Genomic DNA, 23,916 nt, shown 5'->3' with positions numbered 1-23,916 from the left:
CTACTGAACTGTATAATTGAAAAGGATGAATTTTATGGTGTGAGAATTACATAACAATAAAGCTATTTTAAAAAAAAAACAGTAATAGTAATAGTTTTCCTCAGATTTTCATAATGATTACATAAGATTAAATAAATGTACAAGTATGTGCCTATGTGATTGTACACACATTTATGTATGCACACGTATAATATGGACTTACCACAATACCAGACCCATAAGTACTTCAATAAATGGTATAAGTATTATTAATCAAATGACACAGATTTTAACTGAAATTTAAATAAACGCATAATTGTGCTTCTTGGAACTGGCTTTTTACTATTTTTGCAATCCAGGAAAAACATCTCTGTGCATTAAAAATTCTGTTTTTGGAGGTGGCCAGATGGCTCAGTTGGTTAGAGCTGAGCTCTGAACAACAGGTTTGCCAGTTCGATTCCCACATGAGTCAGGGAACTGCACCCTCCACAACTAGGTAGAAAACAATGAGCTGCCGTGAGCTGCCAGAGTGGCGGCCGGATGGCTCAGTTGGTTAGAACGCAAGCTCTTAACAACAAGGTTGCCCATTCAATTCCCACATGGGATGGTGGCCTGCACCCCCTGTAACTAAGGCTGAAAACAGCCACTGGACTTGGAGCTGAGCTGCGCCCTCCACAAGTAGACTATAGGACAACAACTTGGAGCTGATGGGCCCTGGAGAAACACACTGTTCCCAATATTCCCCAATTTAAAAAAAAGTTCTGTTTATGAACTTTTCTCATTGTTTAAAAATTCAAGTGATGTATGCAAATTTAGTCTCTTAACATACTGTATTCTTACTTTTCAGTTTACAAAATTGTGGTTAAAATACGTCAATTTATTTCTTCTACTATGTCTATAATAAACACTGAATTCTTTGAAACAACTAGCTATCATAAAATGATAGATGCAAATTCTAACAATTAGTATGTTTAGAAGAGGTATTATATTGATAATAAATGCATCTGTGACCTTAATTAACATTGCAGATACATAACTGGGTAGTTCTCAGTACTGAATCTTGCCTTGTCTTACCAATTTTAGGGAACTAAGCCAATCTCTTTGATGATAACATCGTCACTACACAGCTGGTTTTAACAGAATGTTCCTGATTCAGTTTTTAAAAGAAGTAATGCTTAAAAGTGTTGGCACAAAGGCAAAATCCTGAATTTAGGCCATATGAGTGTCACTTCATTGTTGTTACTGAAAGAAATAGGCTCAACTATAATAAAACTTGAGCAACACTGCAACAACATTCTGCCAGCTAAGCAGGCCTTGACCCCAAAGGGCCTCTAGTGATTAATATAAAACGTAGCATTTAACATTAACACCAGTCATGGCAAGCAAATCTTACAAACATGAAACATTATTATATTTAATGATAAAGAATTATACATTGCTCATGAGTTATGTTCAATGACAAAATTCAGATTTTTTTTGCCTTTGGGAGCACAGGAGTAACATTTGAAATAAATAATTTATTTAATGGAAAAATTGTTTCCCACTTTTTTGTTTTAATAAAAGCTATTAATAAATCAGGTTTTTCTCGGTTCTTCCCAAGAAGTTCACAAAACAGAATTTAGTGAAATGTGAATTGTTTTTTAAATCACTAAGGTAATTATTTTATGTATTCTTGCTTCAGGTACAGTTCCCCTAAAAGCCATCACTAGTATTAAAATAATCACATAGTATAAGGAGGGGTCATATATTTATCCTCCTACCTTCTTTCCTATTATTCATCCATTCCAAAGAAGATGACCACATCTCTAAGCTTTATCTTAGTTGCCTGCACATTTACCAGAACTGAACTAAGCAGTAAGTATACAAAGAGGAACACAAACACCATCAGTCGATGTCCTCCAGAAGCTTACACTCAAGGAGCAGAGGAAAACGTGATGGTACGATGATTTTATGTGAACATTTGAAGACCACAACAGATGAAGAATTAAGTATCTGGCTGACGCAAGAAAATGATGGATCTTCAAAGGTGAAGTGGAATTCACAGTGAAGCAGACAATGAGGTGGGGAGTGGGGGTGGGGGTGCATTTTAGGCAAAGGTAGCAGCAAATACAAAGGCACAGCAGGCTCTAGAAACTGGGTAACTCTGGTGAGAGACAGGAAAGGGCCCGAAGGAGCAGGGCCTAATTAGGTGAAAGGCTTCATCCCATAGGGGAAACACTATGAAGTAAGAAGGGGAGACACTCTAAGAGGGGTCATTTAGAAGGAACTCTTGGCAGCAATGACGAATATGCAAACAGGAGAAAAGGAAGCGATGGCAATAATCCAGGTGATAGGCAGAGAGAAGCCTGACCTAAGGCAAGTGGCTGTGGCAACATAAGGCAGCAGAAAGGATATTTTAGAAGGATCAATGATGAGTCTTGGTAAAGGACCGAAAGTGGTAGGGAGTAGGGTATACCCGTGAGAGAGGATTGTTCGACCTATCCCTGGTTTCTGGCTCAGGGAAACTGTGGATGGCAGGACTGCCTACCACCAGGGAACATCCTGTCATTCAAAACCAAATGAAATTAAATTCCTTTCCCTTTAAGTCTTCTCTGCCCCCCTCTGGTTCATTATGATCCCTTCCATCTCTGTACTCCCTGTTCTTTTTTGTGTGTATCAGTCATTTGGTAAGTCATAATGCATGTGCACCCTCTCTCATTTAACTTCCTTCCATTAACTTTTCATGTATATTTACTCTGACTAAACTAGAAGTTCCTTATGAGCAAAGATCAAATCTATTTTTTACAGCACAGGATATACTCAATAAACGTTGGCTAATTCAAGTGTTAGTATTATGAAAACATCCGTAGGAAGAGACAGATAACTAGTGTTCTTTTCTAGGGTCTTTAACATATTTTAATCCTCTCTCTCTCATTTTAAAATAGAATAGGGCTAAGTGAAGAGAAAAAAGACATCCACAGATGCTGATGAAATAAAAACATCCTCCCGTGTTCCAGGGCTGGGGTAGACATGGTTATTAAGGCCTTACTGAACAATGAGACTTGTCATTTCTTTCTGTATCAACCAATTGCTTTACAACTGTAAAAAATGCCTTCAAAGAGATTTGTACTACGAATGCCCAAGGGCAATGAAATGCCCACAAACTGAATCATTATATCACTAACAGCTACCGGTAACAACACTTTTACACAAATCTGTTTTTGGTTTACTCTTGAATTTAGGGAATGCGATTAAATGAGATTTGGCTGTGGCTAGTTACAGGGTTCAGGCAATGATATGTAGAAATGTTTAAATGGCCACAAAACAAAATAACCACAAAGTTCACAAGTATTTCAGCAAACTTAAGTTTTTACAAGACAAGCTGCTGTGATATAATCTAGCACAGTTCCACTATAAGAATCCATTCATTATTGCTTGATTTTCACTGTAAAACTGTATCACTATTTTTTTTTTAAAGTACATGGTGAGGATGGAGGAAACAGAGGAGGGGGCAAGGGGAAAAAAAGACAGATTAGAAAACCTACTCAAGTTTATTTTATAACAATGTGTTCTATATTATTCTTTTAAGTAGTAAAATATTTAAATTTGTCATTATAATTCTCCCAATATTTTAACTATGTATATTCACTTAGAAACTTTCCTTACTAATATAATTTTCTGCTATCTGGCACAACAGTTATCTCTACATGGAAGAATTACTTACAGATCAAAAATAAAAAAAAATACAGAAATTATAAGTGCAGTTTATTTGGCATAATACAAATCTCCTCAAATTATATTCTACAATGCTTTATCTTAAGAGGTTTTTTTCCCCCACCATATCAATGTTTGGTCTTTTATATGATTTGCTTATAAAATAAAACTACACTAAATAGTTTAGTAAAGAGTTAACTGGAAAAAAATGAAACGTAGTCTGTCATATTTTATTCATTATTTTCTCAGGCACCAGCAGCACAGTTGGGAGCAGGAACAACTGGGTTCTAATTCCAGCTTTTGCCACCGTATGACCTTGGAAAAGTCACATTATTTTTTCCACACTTCAGTTTTCTTTGGGCAAAACAGACATTATAACAGAATCTTTGCTTGCTTAATTCATTAGTTTAGTATCATATTATTAAGGTAATTTTGGCAAAAAAAAAGACTATGGTAATAAATAATTTCTAGAAGTACTTTAAGATCTTCTGAGAAGAGTACCATTGGAAAATACTGGCAATACTGAACAAAAATCAATATTTCTGCCAAATCCACATATTAGGGAGTTGGGGACAAAATAATAGGTTCATCATATTAGTTTTATTGACTTACTTGAACTTTGAAATACAAATATAGAACCATTCATCCTGAATGTTTTTTATCAGAAAATTTACTACATATGAAAATTATTCACTGTAACTTCAATTGTAGGAATACAGGAAAGTTAAGCTCACTGTATTAAGTCATCTGATGCCGTAAGATAGCTGATGCTGCTTCACACATTTTGTGCTAAGAGAACTGTGGGATAGTACTGGTATCCGATAACCCTGCAGGGATCAGAGTCTAGTTGTCATCTTTTTCCCCTATTTTTAACCAACTGAGAGAAAGTTTGCCAGAATGATGCAAATTAACAAGAAAGCCAAGGCTAGTCAAAGAATATTTAACTACCAGTATAACAACTGCCCATCTAGGGTGTGCACACCTAGATTTTCTATCTTACTGATCCCCATTGGAGAAAATACTCCCCGATGTGGATTGGTTTAAAGAATTAGCATGCAAGGAATGGCACTGATCATACCTCAGCGTTCCTCCCCCTTAGGCATATATACTTACAGCTGCTGCTCCAGGATTTTAACAAGGACTTTATGCTAATTTCAAAAAACACAGAATCCTGTAGACTCAACATTGTGTCAACGGGCTGCAACAACAGTGGCGGCAGCGGCGGCGGATTTGTTGCTCTCTCTCCCCAAGCCGCTGTCCCTTCTCTTCTCACAGGCAGCAGAGTCCTGACCCACAGTGCCTGGCTTCATTACCATGCAGTCTCGCAGTGACGCACAACTATAGTGGAACGCTGCTGAATGCAGATGAACCATCACGCTGAAGAAAGGCTTCCGAGTTTATGGTAAGTGCCCTGAAGGACATCCTCACCTTTCTTTAGGGGGACGTACACGTGGCCGCAATGATCTCTGTTTATGCCCCCGTTACTAGTTGTGATGAACTGTGTCTCCAGCTGCTTTCAGGGGGCTCACTACTGCTAGTAAACAGACAAGGGTCGAGCTCTGCCCTTGGATGCTAAGTTTTCTCACTGGCTAAGGGCCTTAAAAATAAAAAAATGAATTTGGATCTAGCATGAGATCTTTAAATCTCTTCCTGTAGCAGCTGACCAAAAAAAAAAAAAAAAAAATCGGTGGTTTCTCTCCAGGTGATTTTAGTAGTAAATTCTCTCCACCCCTCCACACACCCACGGAGTAGCAGTGACTTTCTCAGCATGCTTATGATGATACAGCGTCCACCGCCTCACTTTACCCACGGGAGAGAATGCCAGCTAATGGAATGAAAAGATGATGTAATAACACCATGGCTGAGCCTCCATCGGCCCTCTAAAACTGCTCAGCTCAGGACAAAGTTTCCTCTGCTGCATGCGACTCATTCAAAAGAGAGAACTCTATTATAATAATGAGGTGATTTAAAAACCCTATTCTTAATGCAGCCCATAATTCCCCTGAACATCTTATAGTCACATTACCAATGAATAGCAAGAAATCTTCTGGTCAAATAAAATATACATTTTTTTAAAACTCATATAGAAACTGTTTTAAAACTGACTCTATTAAAAGCTTAACTGCTCTTCAACATAGTAGGAAAGTTTCACAATCAACCCAACAAATAATATTTTATGTTAACAGCATAAGAAAGATGCCCTGACCTCACAGTTTACTGTGACTTTGAAGGTCAATAAGGCATGTGTTTTTCCATGTGTGGCATACATTTCTATTGATCCATTTAAAACCACCAAAAGAAGTAAATTCCGTGACCAAAGGCACAACTGAATAAGTTTATTCACAGCTGAATGGCTCGGCACTCTATTAAAAGCTGAAAGAACATTCTTCCTCGCACAAGTATACACTAAGAAAAAAAGATAATCATAGTTATTAAGACATATTCAGCGAGAAGAGTACCGAGGGGAGTGTCACTTCAAGCTTGTATTTCTTCAGAATAGTTCAAGAAATCTGGACTCAGTCCAGGCCATTCCCATTCCTGAACAGACCCAAAACCTTAAATTCAAACCCGGGCTGGAAAGGCTAACGACAGAGAACCCCAATCGCACGACGCCATTGTTTGGGCACATCATCATAGACATCTCAGGAAAAATTAAGAGCAGGGTCTCGCCTGGTCTAGTGCAATACAAATGCCTCAAGGTGCTAACTTTTTTTTTTTTTAATTTTCTATTGGGGAATATTGGGGCACAGTATGTTTCTCCAGGGCCCATCAGCTCCAAGTCGTTGTCCTTCAGTCTAGTTGTGGAGGGCGCAGCTCAGCTCCAAGTCCAGTTGCCGTTTTCAACCTTTAGTTGCAGGGGGCACAGCCCACCATCCCATGTGGGAATTGAACCGGTAACCTTGTTGAGAGCTGACACTCTAACCAACTGAGCCATCCGGCCAGCTCATCAAGGTGTTAACATTTTTGAATAAAGCACATTCCACAGCTCAAAACACTAGCTACTGCATCCCATTCTTATACATCAACCATGTATGTCAACAAACAAAAGGACCTGAGTTGTACACAAAACAATATAATTTTCCTTTTTAATTTATTCTCCAAAGTGATTTCACAATACAATCCTCTTTTCATCAAACAGCTGTTAACAGATTAGGGGAATAAACTGATCTAGACCCATAAAAACGCCACCATTAAATGCCAAGACTCAAAACTGACCCATGTCAGCAAGCAGACAAGTTAGGAGGCATATACCCTGATATTTCGACATATATTTTCTACGGCTATTGAGCTAAGCCTATCAGCCTCACACAAATCTTAAAAACAACTTAATATTATTTGACTATAATATCTCACCAAAGTAACCAAGGTTAATTCCCAGTAAACCTTTATCGACTATAACAAGCAAAACTAACTGTCATACAGAATGTCAGAGTATGATAACTTCCTTTGCGGGTAGTGGTAAAAGGTGATTGTCTCACAAGCTTAAAAATCAGATTTTCTTCTTTGAGTTTTGTTTATACACATCTGAAAATATAAATCAGAACTTAAAGTTCAATTACATTTAAGCAGTCTGTTACTAGGTGTATACAGCCAAAACCAAGCAAGTTTTTTTTGAGACACAGATGCATTAAAATTAATTTCAGGACTTATTTTGGAAATTCTATTTTACCTACACCAGGACTTCCTTGTAGATAGGGGGTGAGTGAAAATGGCACTTTCCATTTATATGGAAAATAATTCAACAGGCCCAGGTGGGCAGAGCCTGAGCTCTGAACTTAATTCTGAAATGTAAATAAAATGAGTAATAGTACTATTCCAATTATAAATCACAACGTTAACAAAAGTTAATTTCCTTTCTAACCCTTACTAAACTTTTTAACTCTTACTAAACTTTTATTGCCCAAATCACTAAAGCGGATTAACTAGTAGACCTACATATGCACCCAACAATCCTTTTAGAAGAGCGGGGCAGAGTCCCACTGTATGTTGAATGCTTTTTCAATCCCTCAATTACTAGTCCTACTTTTAAATTGCACAATAATACTCCCACCATTTTTCAGGTGAGTTTTCTAGCCTTAACCTATCGATTAATCACAGAAACAAACACACAGCCCAGAGCTTACTGCCACCTTGCCAAAAGAGTTAGAATGTCAATCGTTTGTTTCATTCATTCTATAAATTCAAAATTCTCCAAGTTGTAGCATACATATATAGTTTTGGTCTCATCACCATTAAAAAAATACCTGCAGAAATCATTGCTCAATGCCATATCCTTGACAAAGCACAAAAATCTATTTTGGATCATTTCCTCCAACTATACTCCTCTCCACCTTTCAGATTATTATATATTAAAGAATGCTTTTCAAATGATAAGACTTAGAATATTTTAAAGAAATTCACAATTTCAGTATTATCAGCCTTTGCTGATGTCCTCTTGGCAGGGCCAGATACTCTAAAGCACTGGGTACAAAAAATGACTGGCAATTTCTCTTGCCCTCCAGGAGGTTAAGACAGTAAGTTTCCCTCTTTATTTTAAGTAATTTCCATTTAATTCTATGCCCTTTCACTGGCATTTTAAGGATTCATGGAATCAGTTACTTGTTTTACATTTCTGAGTAGAAGGTAGATACAGGTACATTTTAATATTCCAAAGAATGTATACCAGGAACAAGTCTCAGTAAATCCTAAAAAAGAACTGCCCTTTAAATAAAGGATCCAAATAAAATATTCCTCAATATATAATGACGTTTGGATTTAACTGAACATATCCTGCAATACAATTCATTAGAATTGAATGTTCTACCCACTCAAAGGAACTAACTCTTCAATTATTAACATTCTTAGGAAGAGTACAAATATATGGATTATTCCACATAGTAACACCTTTATAAATATCTCAAAAAAATTATTAACTCTGGTATCCAGAACAATCATAATATGGAAAAAACAGAAACCTGGCAAGTTTTTCCACACAAAATATCAAATATCTTATCACTCCTACAGCCTTCAACAGCCCCCACAGATTTCAGTCTCTTCAAAAAGTTCTCACCTTTTCTGGACTTACAAGAAACTGAAAGGCTTTAGGAATAGAAAGAAAGATGCCCTCAGGTCTGGTAGGTAATTAACACCACACATGAAATACAGAAAAGAATGAAAATGGTTGCAAAAATCATTTCACATTTTTGCTTCGAGACCTCATTAAATAATGCAACAAAACATTAACAGTAATTATAAATTATATCAGTTAATATTTACTTCTTAATGTGCTTCTACTTACTTCTTTCTGGTTCCCAAAATTTGCTACAGTGAATTTGTTTGAACATTTTAAAACTGCATTACAAAAAGACAGCAGGGCTCCTTGAAGAAGTGGCTGATTCTAGGGGGAGAGCACAGAATACACAAGATAAACCTAGAGCATCTTGTAGGGACAAAAAATAGGAAAGGGCCAAGGCTGTAACGATTTGAGCAACAAAATAAACAATGTCGTTTTGGAATATGACCCAAACAGTAAAATAAATATCCATGGGATCTACATTGATATAAATTAACGATTAAATAAATATGTAAGAAGAGACAGATCTCACATTGTACAAAGAGAGTTAACCGAGCACGTCTGACTGGTATTCTTTGAAAAGTCATCCTTACAAGATCGGTGCTTGACGAGCATCTAAGAACTTAGATTTTAAGAGGGCCAGCCCAGCCATTTCCAGAACTGATGAAGAGTGGCTCACTATGCCTAAACTGCCCAAACAAATAGTGCAGTTTATGCTGAACATCTGCATTCGTCCAGGGAGTCTAAACCTTGGGTATGTGCCAGGCAGGGGGAACCTATATGATCAGCCCCAGTAAAACTCCTGGGCACTGAGTCCCCAATGAGCTTCCCTGGTTGGTAACATTTCACGTCTGGTGTTGCAGTTCCCTGCTGGGCACTCAATTGCCCCCTCTACGACGCTGCTGTGACGGAGACACTCTGGAAGCTCCAGCCTGGTTTTCCCTGGATTTTGCCCCGCCTGCCTTTCCTCTTTGCTGATCTTGCTTAGCATCCTTTTGCTGCCCTTAATCAGAGCTGTAAGTACAACTGTATGTTGTGCCCTGTGAGTGCTTCTAGCAGATCATTAAGTGCGGGAATGGCCTTGGGGACCCCTGACACACATTCAGAAGAATTCCAAACTATTTATGTAGATACTTCATCTTCAAAAAAGGAGAAGCACTAATCCCTGACGCTTAAAAGTATGAGTTACACTTAGTGACTTCCTCCCAAAGAGTGAAATATAGAAAGCAGGGGAAACAGTAATTTTACTGTGGAGAAACCTGACAAACATTACCCGTTAGCCAGGAGATCAAGTTTAACATAATCAGTGACAAGTCAAGAGTATGCATTCTTGATATAATGTCATAAAAATGGCACATTACCCTCTGTGTTCTTCCTCCAAAAACCCACAACCCCAGTCTAACCATGAAAAACACATCAGATACACCCAAACTGAATAGTCTACACAAATACCCAACCAATACTCCTCAACATTATCAAGGAAACAAGGAAAATCTGAGAAACTAATACAGTTAGAGTACCCAGGGCATTCTGCAGATACTCCAGAAGGGTCATGCCTTACTAATGGGCTAATGGCTACTTTAAACTCTCTTTTACATAGCTTCAAAGAATCCAAAACAAGCCTCAAAGAATTCAGCTATGTGCGAATAACAAAATCTAGCTTTCAACAATGTGACATTTACAATGCCTAGCATCCACTAAAAATTATTAGATGTGTCAAAAAGCAGGAAAATGTGACCCATAAAATTATAAAATGTGACCCATAAAACAATAAGTAGATCAGATCTAGAAATGACAGAGATGATGGAATTAGCATATGGGCTCTTAAAAAGCTATTAACAATAGGCACAAGAACTTAAAAGAAAAAATAAACACAATGAGGAGAGAATAGAGGATATAAAAATAGACTCAGAGAACTTTGAGAGATATATACAATATCTAAAACAATAAATGCACTGGGTTGGACCCAATAGAAGATTAGATTCTATGGAAGAAAAGATCAGTAAACTTGGAGAAATGTAAATAGTAACTCTCCAAAGTTGAGCACACATGACAAAACAATGAAAACATGTACAAAGCTTCAGTGACCTTTGGAAGAATATCAAATGGTGTAACATGTGAACTGGAATCTCAGAGGACTGAACAAAAAATACTATTTGAAGGAATAACGACCAAAAACGTTTTTTAATTGATGAAAACTATAAACCCACAAATCCAAAACCCTCATCAAACCTAAAGCAAGAATAAATATACATACAAAAAAACACAGTAAACTTAGAGAAATATGACATACCATTATGGCCAAGACACACCATAATCAAATTTCTGAAAACCAATGACAAGAAAAAAATCTTAAAAGCATTCAAAGGAAATGATACATTAGATACAGAGGAACAAAGAAAAATGAACACAGATGTTTCATCTGAAACTATGCAAGACAGAAGTTGGAATGACATTACTGAAAAGCATAAAGCATAAAACTGGTAACCTATAATTCTATATCCAGTGAAAACATATTGTCAGAATACAAGCAAAAACTTTTCCAAGAAAGACAAAACCTGAAAGAATTTGTCACCTACAGATCTGCATACAAAAAGAAAAAAAGTTAAACAAATTTCTTCAGGCAGAAAGAAAATTATGTAAGATGAAATCCTGAATCTAGACAAATGATGAAGAGTACCAGAAAAAGCACATCTGCAGTTAAGAAGAACTTTTCTTATTTTATTTTAAATTTTCTTTAAGTTAAATTGACTGCTTATAGCTAAAGTAGTTAACAACGTATTCTAAGATTTATAACATATGTAGAAATAAAACATTTAACTACAAAAGCACAAAGAATGGAAGGCATAAACAGAAGTATAAGATTTCAGGTTCTTACATTATACATAAATTGTCATGCTATTATTTAAAAGTAAACTGTGGTAAGTTGAAATTCATTGTGTGAACCCTAGAGTAACTAATTTAAAAGAGAAGATGATAAGCCAATAGTAGAATAAAGTAGAATACTAAAAAAATACAATTAATCCAAAAAAGATAAGGAAGAAGGGAAAAAAGAAAATACAATAGCTGGAACAAACAGGAAACAATAGCAAAATAGATTTAAACCCAATCGTGTCACTAATTACATTAAATATAAATGGTCTAAACACTGTGTCAAAGCACCATGCCAGGTGGTAAAGGATAATCTTGTGACTAAAACAGACCTTTGTGCCCTTGGGAGGGTTATGATTCAATGGTGGAGATGAAGGCTGAAGGATATAGGTATATTTCACCACATACCTATATGCAAATATGAAATTACAAATTGTGATTAAGGGCTGTGAAGGCAATAAAGGAGGATATGGCGACAGAGAAAACCAGATGAGGCCCTACTAAGAGAAGATGATCAGGGATGACCACTCTGAGAGAAGAATATCAAATCTGAAATCTGTTGATCTTCTGAATAATGAATCTTATGCTTAACCTCAAAAAGGAAAATGTATTAAAATTGGAGTAACTCTGGCTGACCAGATTTAAAGGATCAGGGTCCTACGAACGTGGTTCTTCCACTTGTCTGAGAAGATTTGCAAAGAACCCCTGAAATACCCACGGGGCTCCAAGAAATACTGAAGGTGATAATTGAATGCTGTAGAAGAGTTCTGAGCAGGAACAAGGTCACTTGATTAATTAGGTGGAGAATGGACTTGAGAGCACAGCAGAACTCAACGGGCTATTTAAATTGCTATGGTGAGAGATAATGACTAAACAAATAAATAGTATATACTTAGAATAAGTCAGGAAAAAGCACTAAGGATGGAAATAAGTCGACAGATTCCAATTTTTCCTAAGAGATACTTTTTGACATATGTGGTGATGGATAGGATAGGGTAAAAAAGGTAAAACTGAAGTAATGAAAAATGACCCCTGGGCCTAAGGGACTATGTGGTTGGTGGTACTAAATGTGGAGTAAGTCAGGAGTAGGTCATATCAAAAAGAGTTCTGGCTATACATACCTAAAGTACAAAAGGGATGTCAGGATTAGAGCTAAGAGGAGAACATACAGGTAACCAACCCCCCAGTTCTCTAGTTATCTTCTCCATTGATGGGGGGAGGGGAGACTGAATTCATTATTTTTTAAGTATTTGCCACCCAACAATAACCACAAATTAATGGACTCAGCTGAACTGAAGAAAAAGAAAACAACAGCAACAAAAAGGAGACAATAATTCAAATAAAGCACTATGGAAGGGCAAACAAAATAAATGAGTAATGAGGGGAAGCTGCTCCTGAAACACTTGGACCAGAATTCCATCCAGATTTCTGGATAGAAAAGTTTCAGGTCATGTCCAAATTAACTGCTTATTTTTGAAGTATAAATAAAGTTTCTAAATTAATGGTTATAGCTATAAAAGCATTTCTAATAAAGGTAAGTTTCATACAAATGTCACAGATTGGACCAATCAATGCACCAATATATTCACAAATTAGTAACATAAAACAAGTAAAGAAGCCATTTAACTAAGCTCTGTATTTTTGGAGTGGTTACCTATGCAGCAATTCTATTATTTGTGTATACCTTAAGGTACAATTACTGTTACTTTCCTGACAGAGGGTATTTATTAATAGCCCAATTGTTCCTAGCTTTTGGTTTCAGTTCTTTTTATATATTTCACACATAAAAACCAAAAAAAAAAAAAAAAAATTGCTTCCTCTGCTTAAACTGAAGCAGTCCAGACCCTGTAATTATACTTACTTCTTTGCCCTAACAAACCATACCAATTTGCTATCATTTGGCCCAGTGCTAAGATATTATTATTTCTTGAATGAGAAAAAGAATCTGCTGTTTCTAATATATTTAAAATTGATTCTTGAGATCCTAAGAATTCTAGACATCATAAATCATTTTCAATGTGTGAAATAATTTTTGAAAATACTGTTAATAAATACCCAGATTAAAATTTTTCTATTCAAAAGTCTACTGTTACTGCATTTGTATTTTTATAATACACAGTGTACAGTCACTCCCGGAAAAGAGATCGGTAATACTAAGGTACTTTCATTGTTAATACACATTGTACAGATGTATTGAAAAGAAAGGGGTGTACGCATTACAATTGATCAATCCTACTAGGAAAGAATAGGTCAAACTCTATGAACCATGAACAGAGAAAATATAAAATGTATTATCCAAAGCAGGACTTTTCTGTGCGTGAAAATTGACACTATTAACAACATGCCAGTACAGAGATATAAACTGTCAACTGTCCAAGGTCTCTGGAGACCTATGGCCAGCTTATCTATGAAGTACCCACCACAAAGACTCACTATTTCCTGCCAACACTTGCCTTTCTGAATTTTTTCCTATACTGTCAGGAGCATAATAAGTTTTCAATCAACCAGAGGTTTTTATTGTTAGAGCCACCTCTGATATCACTCTTAATCCAGTTTTTAAACAAAGGGGTAAGTCAGCAAGGTTGAAATAAAGTACAAGAGGAAGAGTCTAAATCAGAAAAGGAAAGGAAGACTCAAACTGCAGAGGCTACTAAATGTAAACACAAAAAAATTACACTGAGGAAGGAGGGTACCAGTAAGTAGCGTTAGGAAGAAAAGATAAAAAGATTGCCCAGCAGAATTAAATGGGCCAGCCCAAAACATAGAAAAATGTTTATGCATAGTTAAGTGTACTATATTAACAGTTATTTAGAAGAACCTGCCTTCATAATCTTAATATTCTTTAAAGCCCCATTCTAAACCTAGTAAATGAGAACCCACTTATTTTTTCTTTTATAAGATACCCTTGGTCATTCTTAGGCATATTAAAGTTTAAGAAGAGCTATTTCAAATTACACTAATATAAAAATATCTTGCTTATGTAATTTTAAACACACATCTATACTTACTTAAAAATAGAGACTAGGAAACTTTACAAGCCTAGAAATAAAAGAGAAATTTTCTGTATTCCTTATAAGAACTTTTTAGTGTTTTTTAGTGTCTCCATCATGTAGACTAGAAATATATTCCAGTTTATGTTTCTTCTTGAGAACAGTATATGATATCATCAGATAGCTTACCCAATCTTAAACAAATCACTATTTAGGGGGGAAAAATTATCAAAAGTTTAAGTAAAAGAGGCATTTAAAATTCAGATCAGGTGACAAAAATTTACATCTGTAATATTTAGGGTTATTTTGGATTATTGTTTATCTTTAACAGTTTAAACAAAAAAAAACTCAATGATGGAATGTCTGCTTTGCTCATACAGAATTTAGAAAAATGGAATTCTAAAAGATAAACAGACCGATCCTCATCTTAATCGCTGTCTTTGTACAATTAATCACCTGAGATTGTCTAGGATACCTTTATAGCTAATTTATTCTTTTAAACAAAATATGGACTGGGCTTCATAAATTGGCTGGATAGGGTGACAGAGATGGGTGGAAGGTACAGGTGTAGCTAGAGGATGAGTTCCATTGTGGAAAGGTCCACAAACAGAATGACTGATACAAGCAACCATTCCAGAACTCCACATCAGGATACTAAGAGCATACAGAAAATGTGGTAAGCCAACAATTTTTATCTTTAAAGAATAAATCATCTGGCCTTCCACAGTTACAGAATCACAGATTTTTTTTTTAACTGGAGAGACATTAACGATCACATAACATAATCTCTTCAATTTTAGATAAGACAATTGAAGACCAGGGAGGGTAACTGTTACAGTCGGATTTCAAGTCAAATCAATACATATTTATTGAACACCTAACTCTGGATAAAACATTGTTCCAAGAGTTATAGAAAATACAAATAAGTGTAATATTGGACCCTTCTTCAAAGCTTCCATTCTCTAGTTCCCAGGTAAGTTACCTGCATGTAGATCTCTCATGTCAGCAATATTCTTTTCCATATTCTAGCTCAGGGGTTAGAACATTTTGGCCTGCATGCCAAACCTGGTTCGTTGCCTGTTTTTGCAAATAGAGTTGTACTGGAACATGCCCACACTTTCATTCACGTTATCATCTAGGCTCATTTGGCTCTATGAGGCAGAGCTGAGTAGTTGTGACAGACTTGGGGGTGGCAAAGACTAAAGTATTTCCTATCTAGCCCTCTACAGAAAAAGTTATCATTGCTAGCCTCTGTTCTAGATCAACGTTTGCTGGACTTGAGGTTTGTTTTTCTTTTTTCATTTGAAACTAATGGAAGGCTATTTTGCCAGGGAGACCAATGCCACTGAGCAATGTGCTAGATGGTTCTGAAGGAACAGTCAGTGCACTAAATATGGTAACTGACTGCAGCTCTCAGTAACAAGTAAAAACTTAACTCTGGCACATAAAGGACAAGAACCAAAGCGCAGAGAACTCTAACATCCAACCAACACTTACTAACTGCTTACTAAGTGCCTGCTATTGGGCTAAGCTCTGAGGATACCCACATAAATAAGACCAATTCAGTTCACAAAGAACGCACTATCTGGTGAAAGAAACAAGACATTTATATTAAATAGAATAATAGAAGCTAGTGGACAATGAGTTAGAGTCCTGACACGGAGAATAATTAACTGAGGTTGGGACTGAGAGAAACTATTCAACCCCAAGGACAATCACACAAAGACTTCCATTCCCCCTGCAGAGTTCCAGTTTCAGGAAGTCACCAGGATTGGAAGCTCGTAACTATCTATAGTTGCTTCACCCCAAAGGCCACTGCTGGCGTGTGGGTGGAGTTAACCCTTGGATTGCATGTTGCTTCCTGAATTTCTTTTATAGCACACTAAATTTTTGTTTAACCTTTCAAGTATATTCCTTTACATTTTTAACTTACATTTAGCTTTAGTCATCTTAACCTATTTTACTCTTTTTTAAACTCACCTTTATTATTTTCTTTAACATATTCTGATATAGATATTATTTTTATCATCTTATTCATCTTTTTTATACCTTTACTATTTCAGCATGTTTTGCCTAATAATTATTTATGTATTTTTCTTACCCTCCTTTGTTTCAACTATTTTATCTTAGATACAATGCCCCCTTTATTTTGCTTCTTTAGTGAAAATAAGCAGGGATGATCATCGAAATACTCAGCCACCAGGAAGGTCTGGTAACTGAATGATTAGCACAAGCTCAGCCTCTGGGTGGAGGTGGGTGCTAGGGACCCTGGGGTGCCTAGGACGCACCCTTTAGTTGATGAAACCTGCAGTGGTTCCAGAGGGCCCTGGGGTGGGGGCAGGAGGAATGAAGTAGCAGAAGCACTTGGGAGAGGAAATGAAAAAATAAATAGTAACTGACACTGAAATATTTTAACAACAGTATCACCATACTGGATAAACATCAGTTCTGTGATTATGAAACAGCAGAGTAAGTGGACTAGGGAAGAAGCTATTCTATGCCCCTTAAGAAGAGAGACGGATGTATCTTTTATTTCATTTAAGTTTCTTTAAATTCCCTTTTAAAAGCCAAAGAAGTAAAGATCCTGATCCTACCTCTAGCCATACTTACCTGCCCCAATTTTTAAAACTCTATATCCATGTAACTCGAGGACATAGTCTAAAATGCTCCCTCTTAAGAAGTTTTAGGTTAACTTTAAAAACAGCCAAGAGAAACTACTGACATAACAATGTGGCAGTAACTTCTAAATCACACAATCACTTGGCAGTAGTTATTTGGAAGAGCACATACTGTGGACAAAGAAGGAAGCACAGGAAAAGGTGACGCAACTCAAGCTCCCATGAGCTCTCAAATACCTATAAATCATATGCTAAAATATTTTGGAATTACACACCGTGAAAGACCTGGATCCAAATTCCCAGAATTTTTTTTTAAGATGGAATACTCCAAGGATAAATTCTAAATAAATCTGATTCATCCACCTCCAACACAAAAATCCAAACATTTTTGCAAATACCCATCAAATATTGAACTATGGGTCAATTTTGCTCCCATTTTTGGTAATCTTGAAAACAATGCTACAAAGGTATCACTCAAAGTTGATAGGTGAGACTGACCTAGAGAGATTAAGTAGCCTAGTTATGGTAGCACAGTCGTTGGAAGAGCTCTGCTCACTGCCTCTCTCCCGTCATGCTGGTGGGTCTTCCCAATATCTCTCCTCTAACATGACAATTCTCAGATTCAGAGATGGAATGAATGTAACAACCCAATAAGGCTTCCCCTGCATCCTCCAATGATTACAACCTGAAAAGTACTCCAAAGGTCCTTTCTTCCTCAAGATTTTTATTAAAAATATAGCTAACAAAAAAAAAAAAAAAATAAAAAATATAGCTAACATACAATATTGTATTAGTTTCAGGGGTATACTTTAGTTATTCAACATTTATATACCTAAAATGGACCTTGACAAATCCACCAACCATCTGACATAGTACCATGCTATCACAGTATTATTGACTATATTCCCTATACTGTTCATTACATCCCCATGACTTATGTTTTATACCTGGAAATTTGGACTTTATTCCTCTTTACCTTTTCTCCCCTTTTTAAATTTTCCAATTACATTTGACATTCAATATTATTTTATATTATTTTCAGGTGTACAGCTTAGTGGTTAGACCTTTATATAATTTAAGAAATGATCCCCCTAACTAGTCTAGTACCCACCTGGCACGACACACAGTTATTTCCATTTCACTGACTATATTTCCTATGCTTTACTCTACATCCCCATGACTGTTTATTTGGTAACTACCAATTAGTACTTGTTAATCCCTTCACCTTTTGCACCCTGCCCCCCACCCCCTCCTACCTATCACCCCAACACATCTACTACTCATCTGACACCATACATACATAGTTATTACAATATTATTGAGTATATTCCTTATGCTATACCCTACATCCCCAAAAATACTTTTTAACAACCAATTTGTACTTCTTAATCCCTTCCCCTTTTTTCACCCACACCCCAACACTACTCCCATCTGGCAACCATCAAAATGTCCTATGTCTATGAGTTTGTTTCTGTTTGTTTGTTTGTTTGTTTCATTCTTTAGATTCCATACATAAGCAAAATCACATTGCATCTATCTTTCTCTGTCTGAATACTTCACTCAACAAAATACCCTCCAGGTCCATCTATGATGTCTCAGATGGCAAGAACCCACTCCACTCCACAGCCTAGCAACATTCCATTATATGTATGCACCACCTCCTCTTTATCCATTCTTCCATCATCAGACACCCAGATTGCCTCCACATCTTGGCCACTTTAAACAATGCTGCAGTGAACAGGTCCCCTTAAAGTAGAGTTTTAGGTTTCTTCAGATAAATACCCGGAGGTGGGATAACTGGATCTTTCTTTACCCTTTGTTGTAGTCCTTTTTGAAAAGTCAATTTTGTCTGGTATAAGTATTGCTAATCCAGATTTTTTTGTGTTCCGTTTCCATTTTAATGAAATATCTTTTCCCATTCCTTTACTTTCCGTGTGTGTGTCTTTCAATCTAAAGTGAGTCAGTAGGCAGCATATGGAAGGGTTTTGTTTTCTTATCCATTCAGCCTTCCTACGCCTTTTGATTGGAGCACTTCATCCATTTACATTGAAAGTAACTGTTGATAGATATGTAGCTATTGCTATTTTATTACTCATAATTTTTGTATTCTTTTTTTTCTTTTCCATCCTAAAGAAGTCCCTCTAACATTCCTTGTAATAGTGGTTTGGTGGTGATGAACTCCATTAGCTTTTTCTTGTCTGGGAAGCTCTTTATCTGTCCAATTTTACATGATATCCTTGCTAGATAGAATACCCTTGTTTGTAGGTCCTTGCATTTCATCACATTGAATATTTTGTGCCAATCCCTTCTGGCCTGCAAAGTTTCTGTTGAGAAATCAGCTCACAATCTTATGGGAGCTCCCTTAGAAGTTACTAGTTGCCTTTCTCTTGCTGCTTTTAGGATTCTCTTTGTCTTTAACCTTTGGTGTTTTAATTATGATGTGTCTTGGTGTGGGCCTCTTTGGGTTCATCTTGTTTGGGACTCTGCACTTCTGGGCTTGTATGTCTATTTCCTTCAACCAGGTCAGGAAAGTTTTCAGTCATTATTTCTTCAAATAGGTTCTCAATCCCTTGCTTTGTCTCTTCTGATCTGAATGTTGTTATACTTGATCTGATTGGGTATTTTTTAATACCTTGTCTTCCAAATCATTGATTCGATCCTCTGCATCATCAAGTTTGCCAGTGATTCCTTCTAGAGCATGCTTCATTTCAGTTATTGCATTCTTCACTTCTGACTGGTTCTTTTTTATGGTTTCCGTGTCCTCTTTTATGCTTGCTATGTCTGTGTTAAAGTTCTCACTAAGTTCCTTGAGCATCCTTATAACCAGTATTTTCAAATCTAACTTTGGTAGGTTGCTTGCCTCCATTTCATTTAGTTCTTTTTCTGGTGTTTTCTCCTGTTCTTTTATTTGGGATGTATTTCTTTGTTTCCTAATTTTGGCTGCCTCCCTGTGTTTTTTTCTATGTATTAGGTACATCTGCTATGTCTCCCACCCTTGTCCGGGTGGCTTTATATAGTAGGTGTCTTGTGGAGCCCTCACACAATCTCCCTGGTCAACAACTCCAGTTCCTTGTGTGAACTGTACGTGCCCTCCTTTTATAATGAGGCTTGATTATTACTGGCATGTCAGGGATTGGCCCTCATGCTGATTGGCTGTGAAGTTTGGTTCACAGTTTATGGGCTCCTGTGTGGGGGCCTTACCCCAGTGAGTGGGATTCACCCCAACTGGCTCTGGTGCCTGCTAAGACTGCCCTTTGGGTGTGCTGCTTGTGGCACAAATTGGGCAGTGCTCTGCAGTGTTGTGAAGCTAAACTCCAAGTATATTGTTTCTGGGTCTCTTGGGAGGCGTGCCGGTGCAGGCCCACGTCACCCACTGCCTGTGACTGGCCAGGGACTACCTGGTAAGAGCTACAAACTGACCCATGGCTGTTCACTTCCGGTGCTAAAGCTGGATGTATGGGGGAGAGGCTACGCTGTGAACTGAGGACAGCTGCCACCAGTACCAGGCCTGGGGTAGCTCTGCAAAAAGCCGGGACATCCCAAAGCCACTTGCCTGCTCCCTTAAGGTCCAGCCACTGATAAAGCCTGGTGAAGTCAGTAGTTGGGTGTGGCAGTGTCTCAGGGAGTCACTGGAGTGGGAACAATTATGGTCACTAAGTTAATGTAGACTCTGGTTTGGTGCCAGGGCTGAGCCTAAAATTACTCAACGAAAGTCTCAGAGCACAATGGGCCCAGTCGCAGCCCAGCTGGGGCCTGTGGATTCTGACAGTTTTCCAAGAAAGAGCGCAATATGGATGGGCCTGGCTGCTCACTGAGAAAGTGTTTCTAGCATTGGGATAGTTGGGTAGGGTAGGGTCCCAGTGAGTCTGTAGGGCAGAGCACTGAAGCTCACTAGACCAATCAGATTCAGATTTAGCCTGTGGGGGACGGCTCAACATTCGAAAAATGGTACCCGCCTGCCAACTACACAAGAGTTGGACCTCATACAGGGGAAATGTCGATTGTTCTCTAGTCCTCACTCCGAAGCCACAGACTCTCATTCTCAGGTATTCATCCTGGGCTCTGTTGGAGGGGCAGTGACTCGGGGGGGCATTGAAGACATACGGGGAGAGAATGAGGTACAGGCCATTTAAGAGGACATCTGGGTTTCCTGCAGCCTTCGGTTCCACCCAGCTGGTCAGAATCCCCACTGTTTTTCACAGCCTGATGTCGTGGGAGCGCCTCTTCCCAGCACCAGTACTCCGGGCTGGGGAGCCTAGTGTGGGGGACCGAGGTCCCTCACTCCTCTGAGGGGAACCTCTGCGTCCGAGATACCCCTCCTGATTCTCATCTGCCACACAGAAGTTTGGCGCCAACCCGTTCCACATCTCTACTCCTCATACCAGTCTCGACATGGCTTCTTGTTTATATACTTAATTATAAAACTACTGTTCAGCCAGTCTTTAGATGGTTCTCCAGGTTGAGTGTTCTATAATTTAGTTTTAATTTTAACGTGTTCACGGAAGGAAGCATGAACAGTCTATATCTACTCTGCCATCTTGGATCTTTCAAAAGGCCCTCCTAAGTAAGGGAACCTACTTGATTTCATGACACTGTTAAGCCCAATGCTTCCAAATCCCATTCGCATAAGCAAGAAGAATTCTTAAACTTCTCCACACAGAGTGAGGTACAAGATATCATTTGGGTCAAGCCAGAAACTCCATAGCAAACTGATTATTATTTGGAGCTCAGGTTCTTCCTGGATATTGCCTTGCCCAAAAACCAAATTCCAAAAACCGATTCTTCCCCTTCGGTTTACTGTCACTACAAGCATTTGAAGTGTCAGAAGAAAGCCTCATCTCAGTGTTCTCCCAGGACCTTTTCTCAACTCTTTATTAACAATCCAGTCTTTGATGAAAACTTAAATCACTCTTTACCCATCTCATTCCCTTGTAAAAGGTAACTGGCTTGCCATGTATCCCTATACCTACTATATAACAAACATATCAAACAAAAATGAGCTATTCTGGAGATGTAAAATCTAACCACTGAGGGCAACGGCTCTACAAAGACAAAATTGAAAAGATCACTTAAGAAAATCTAGTTAGTAACTGTTAGCACTACCCTTTGTTTACTAATGAAATGTAGATAGCCCCTCAAGCTCAGCCAAAAGGCATTTGGAATTTTATAACAAGTGCCACATTTTGGTTTGTCCCTGCTAGTAAGCTGTCCTGAATACCTCAGGAGAGGTATACCAGTATACTGTTTAAATATTTATATCCCATGGAGTCATTAACACTTTGTAATGAAATGGAAATGGTATTTCAATGTGTGTCTTTTAAATGTTTTTGTAAAAGTCATGTGAAACAACTATTCTCTTAATCAGCTTATCTAACCAGAGTGATATAAAAATAATTATCAACTGTTCATTAAAGTGAAATACAGAATCTCAAAGAGTAACGCTTAATATATACTGGAATTAAAGTTGTTTCCTATGAAAATACAGCTCTTAGTTAAAATAAAAGCACCCAAAAAAGCATATGTTCTTTAATGGAACAATTAACCTCGGTAGATAAGCTAGTCTTAAAAAAAAAAAGTTTATACACAAAGATTCAAAAGCATAAAAGCCACAATGAGATGAAGTGAAAGTACAAATGCCTGAGTTTAAAACAATGGCATGACTATACCACTTAGTAGCCAAAAACCTCAAATAATTTGGTTAAGCCTCTCTGAACTTTTCAAACTTTGTGTAACAACCTATCTCACTAGGTTTCAAGACAACTGAGAGAGCATATGCTCATTCAACCAATATTTATTGAGCCACTATTATGTTCCAAACCTTAAAACACATCAGTAAACAGAGCAAAGTTCATGTTCAACTTATATTCTAGTTGAGGGGGGAAACGGGACAGGTAAGCATTAAACAGGTAGACAAACGATACCATTTCAGTTATTGGTAAAACAAAACAAGAAAACAGTGCCTAGAATACAGAGGGTGCTCAAAAATTTCCTTTGTTTTTAACGTTGATATATACTTAGTTCTGTTCAGTGTATCATTATCTCTTTCTTGGTGAATTATACAAATAAATCTTATATTTACACTCATTTATTCTTGACTCTAAGCAAAGCGAACAACAAAATTAAGGTTGATTCCATCAGAATAAAAATAACCCAATCTTGGATATACAAGTACTTTGCAGCTGTCACAACAGAAGCCTGTGGAAACACACTGCCTAATTCTTAGGAACTGACTCATGATTTCTCCTAACACTCATTGTTCTTCAATGGTCAGAAAACATTGTACTGTATACTGAATCAGGGAAAGGCATTTTTCCCCCACCAAGTTTTATGTCAAGACAGATATGCCAATTCTAATATTTATCAGTGAAATTAGTCTTTGATGACACGATTAGGACTCTACACAAAAAATATGAATATTTAAGCATCTTATGAATAAGATTATGTAACATAAATCTGTGAACCTTTTGATTACCTTTTATTTATTAAGTGGGGATAGCAAACAAATGATTTACCTCTTTAACAAAATTGCAACATTATTTAACTATATACACCAGTGCCCCTTTATTGTAAATTACCACTGTTAGCTAATCATGCAGCCAAAAAGCTTCCTTAAAGTAGGAAGCAGGGAGGAAAAAGGTCAATAGGTCCACTAAAGGTTTTACTTTGACTTTACATATAAAATCCATGTTTATTCCCTAGGCTTCTGGTACAG

At 37.3% G+C, this 23,916-nt stretch overlaps 1 protein-coding gene across 7 annotated transcripts in view; it reads right to left on the bottom strand.

Annotated features, from left to right (window-relative positions):
- Positions 1-23,916, bottom strand: part of FRYL (FRY like transcription coactivator) — a 241,985-nt gene that overhangs the window by 153,453 nt on the left and 64,616 nt on the right. For 3 of the 7 annotated variants that reach the window (XM_081049749.1, XM_081049750.1, XM_081049751.1), the window contains exon 1: positions 4,786-4,898. The exons of the other annotated variants lie outside the window; for them this stretch is intronic. In XM_081049749.1, coding sequence (XP_080905875.1) covers positions 4,786-4,858 — 73 coding nt within the window. In that variant the 5' untranslated portion in view covers positions 4,859-4,898. Of the gene's footprint in view, positions 1-4,785; positions 4,899-23,916 lie in introns of those variants that run through there. 7 annotated transcript variants of the gene reach the window in all.

The sequence above is a fragment of the Rhinolophus hipposideros genome (genome assembly GCF_964194185.1).
Source record: "Rhinolophus hipposideros genome assembly, chromosome: 1".
In the NCBI taxonomy this organism is placed as follows: domain Eukaryota; kingdom Metazoa; phylum Chordata; class Mammalia; order Chiroptera; family Rhinolophidae; genus Rhinolophus; species Rhinolophus hipposideros.
Note: the sequence above shows the minus strand (reverse complement) of the source record. Positions and strands in the feature narration are given on the sequence as shown.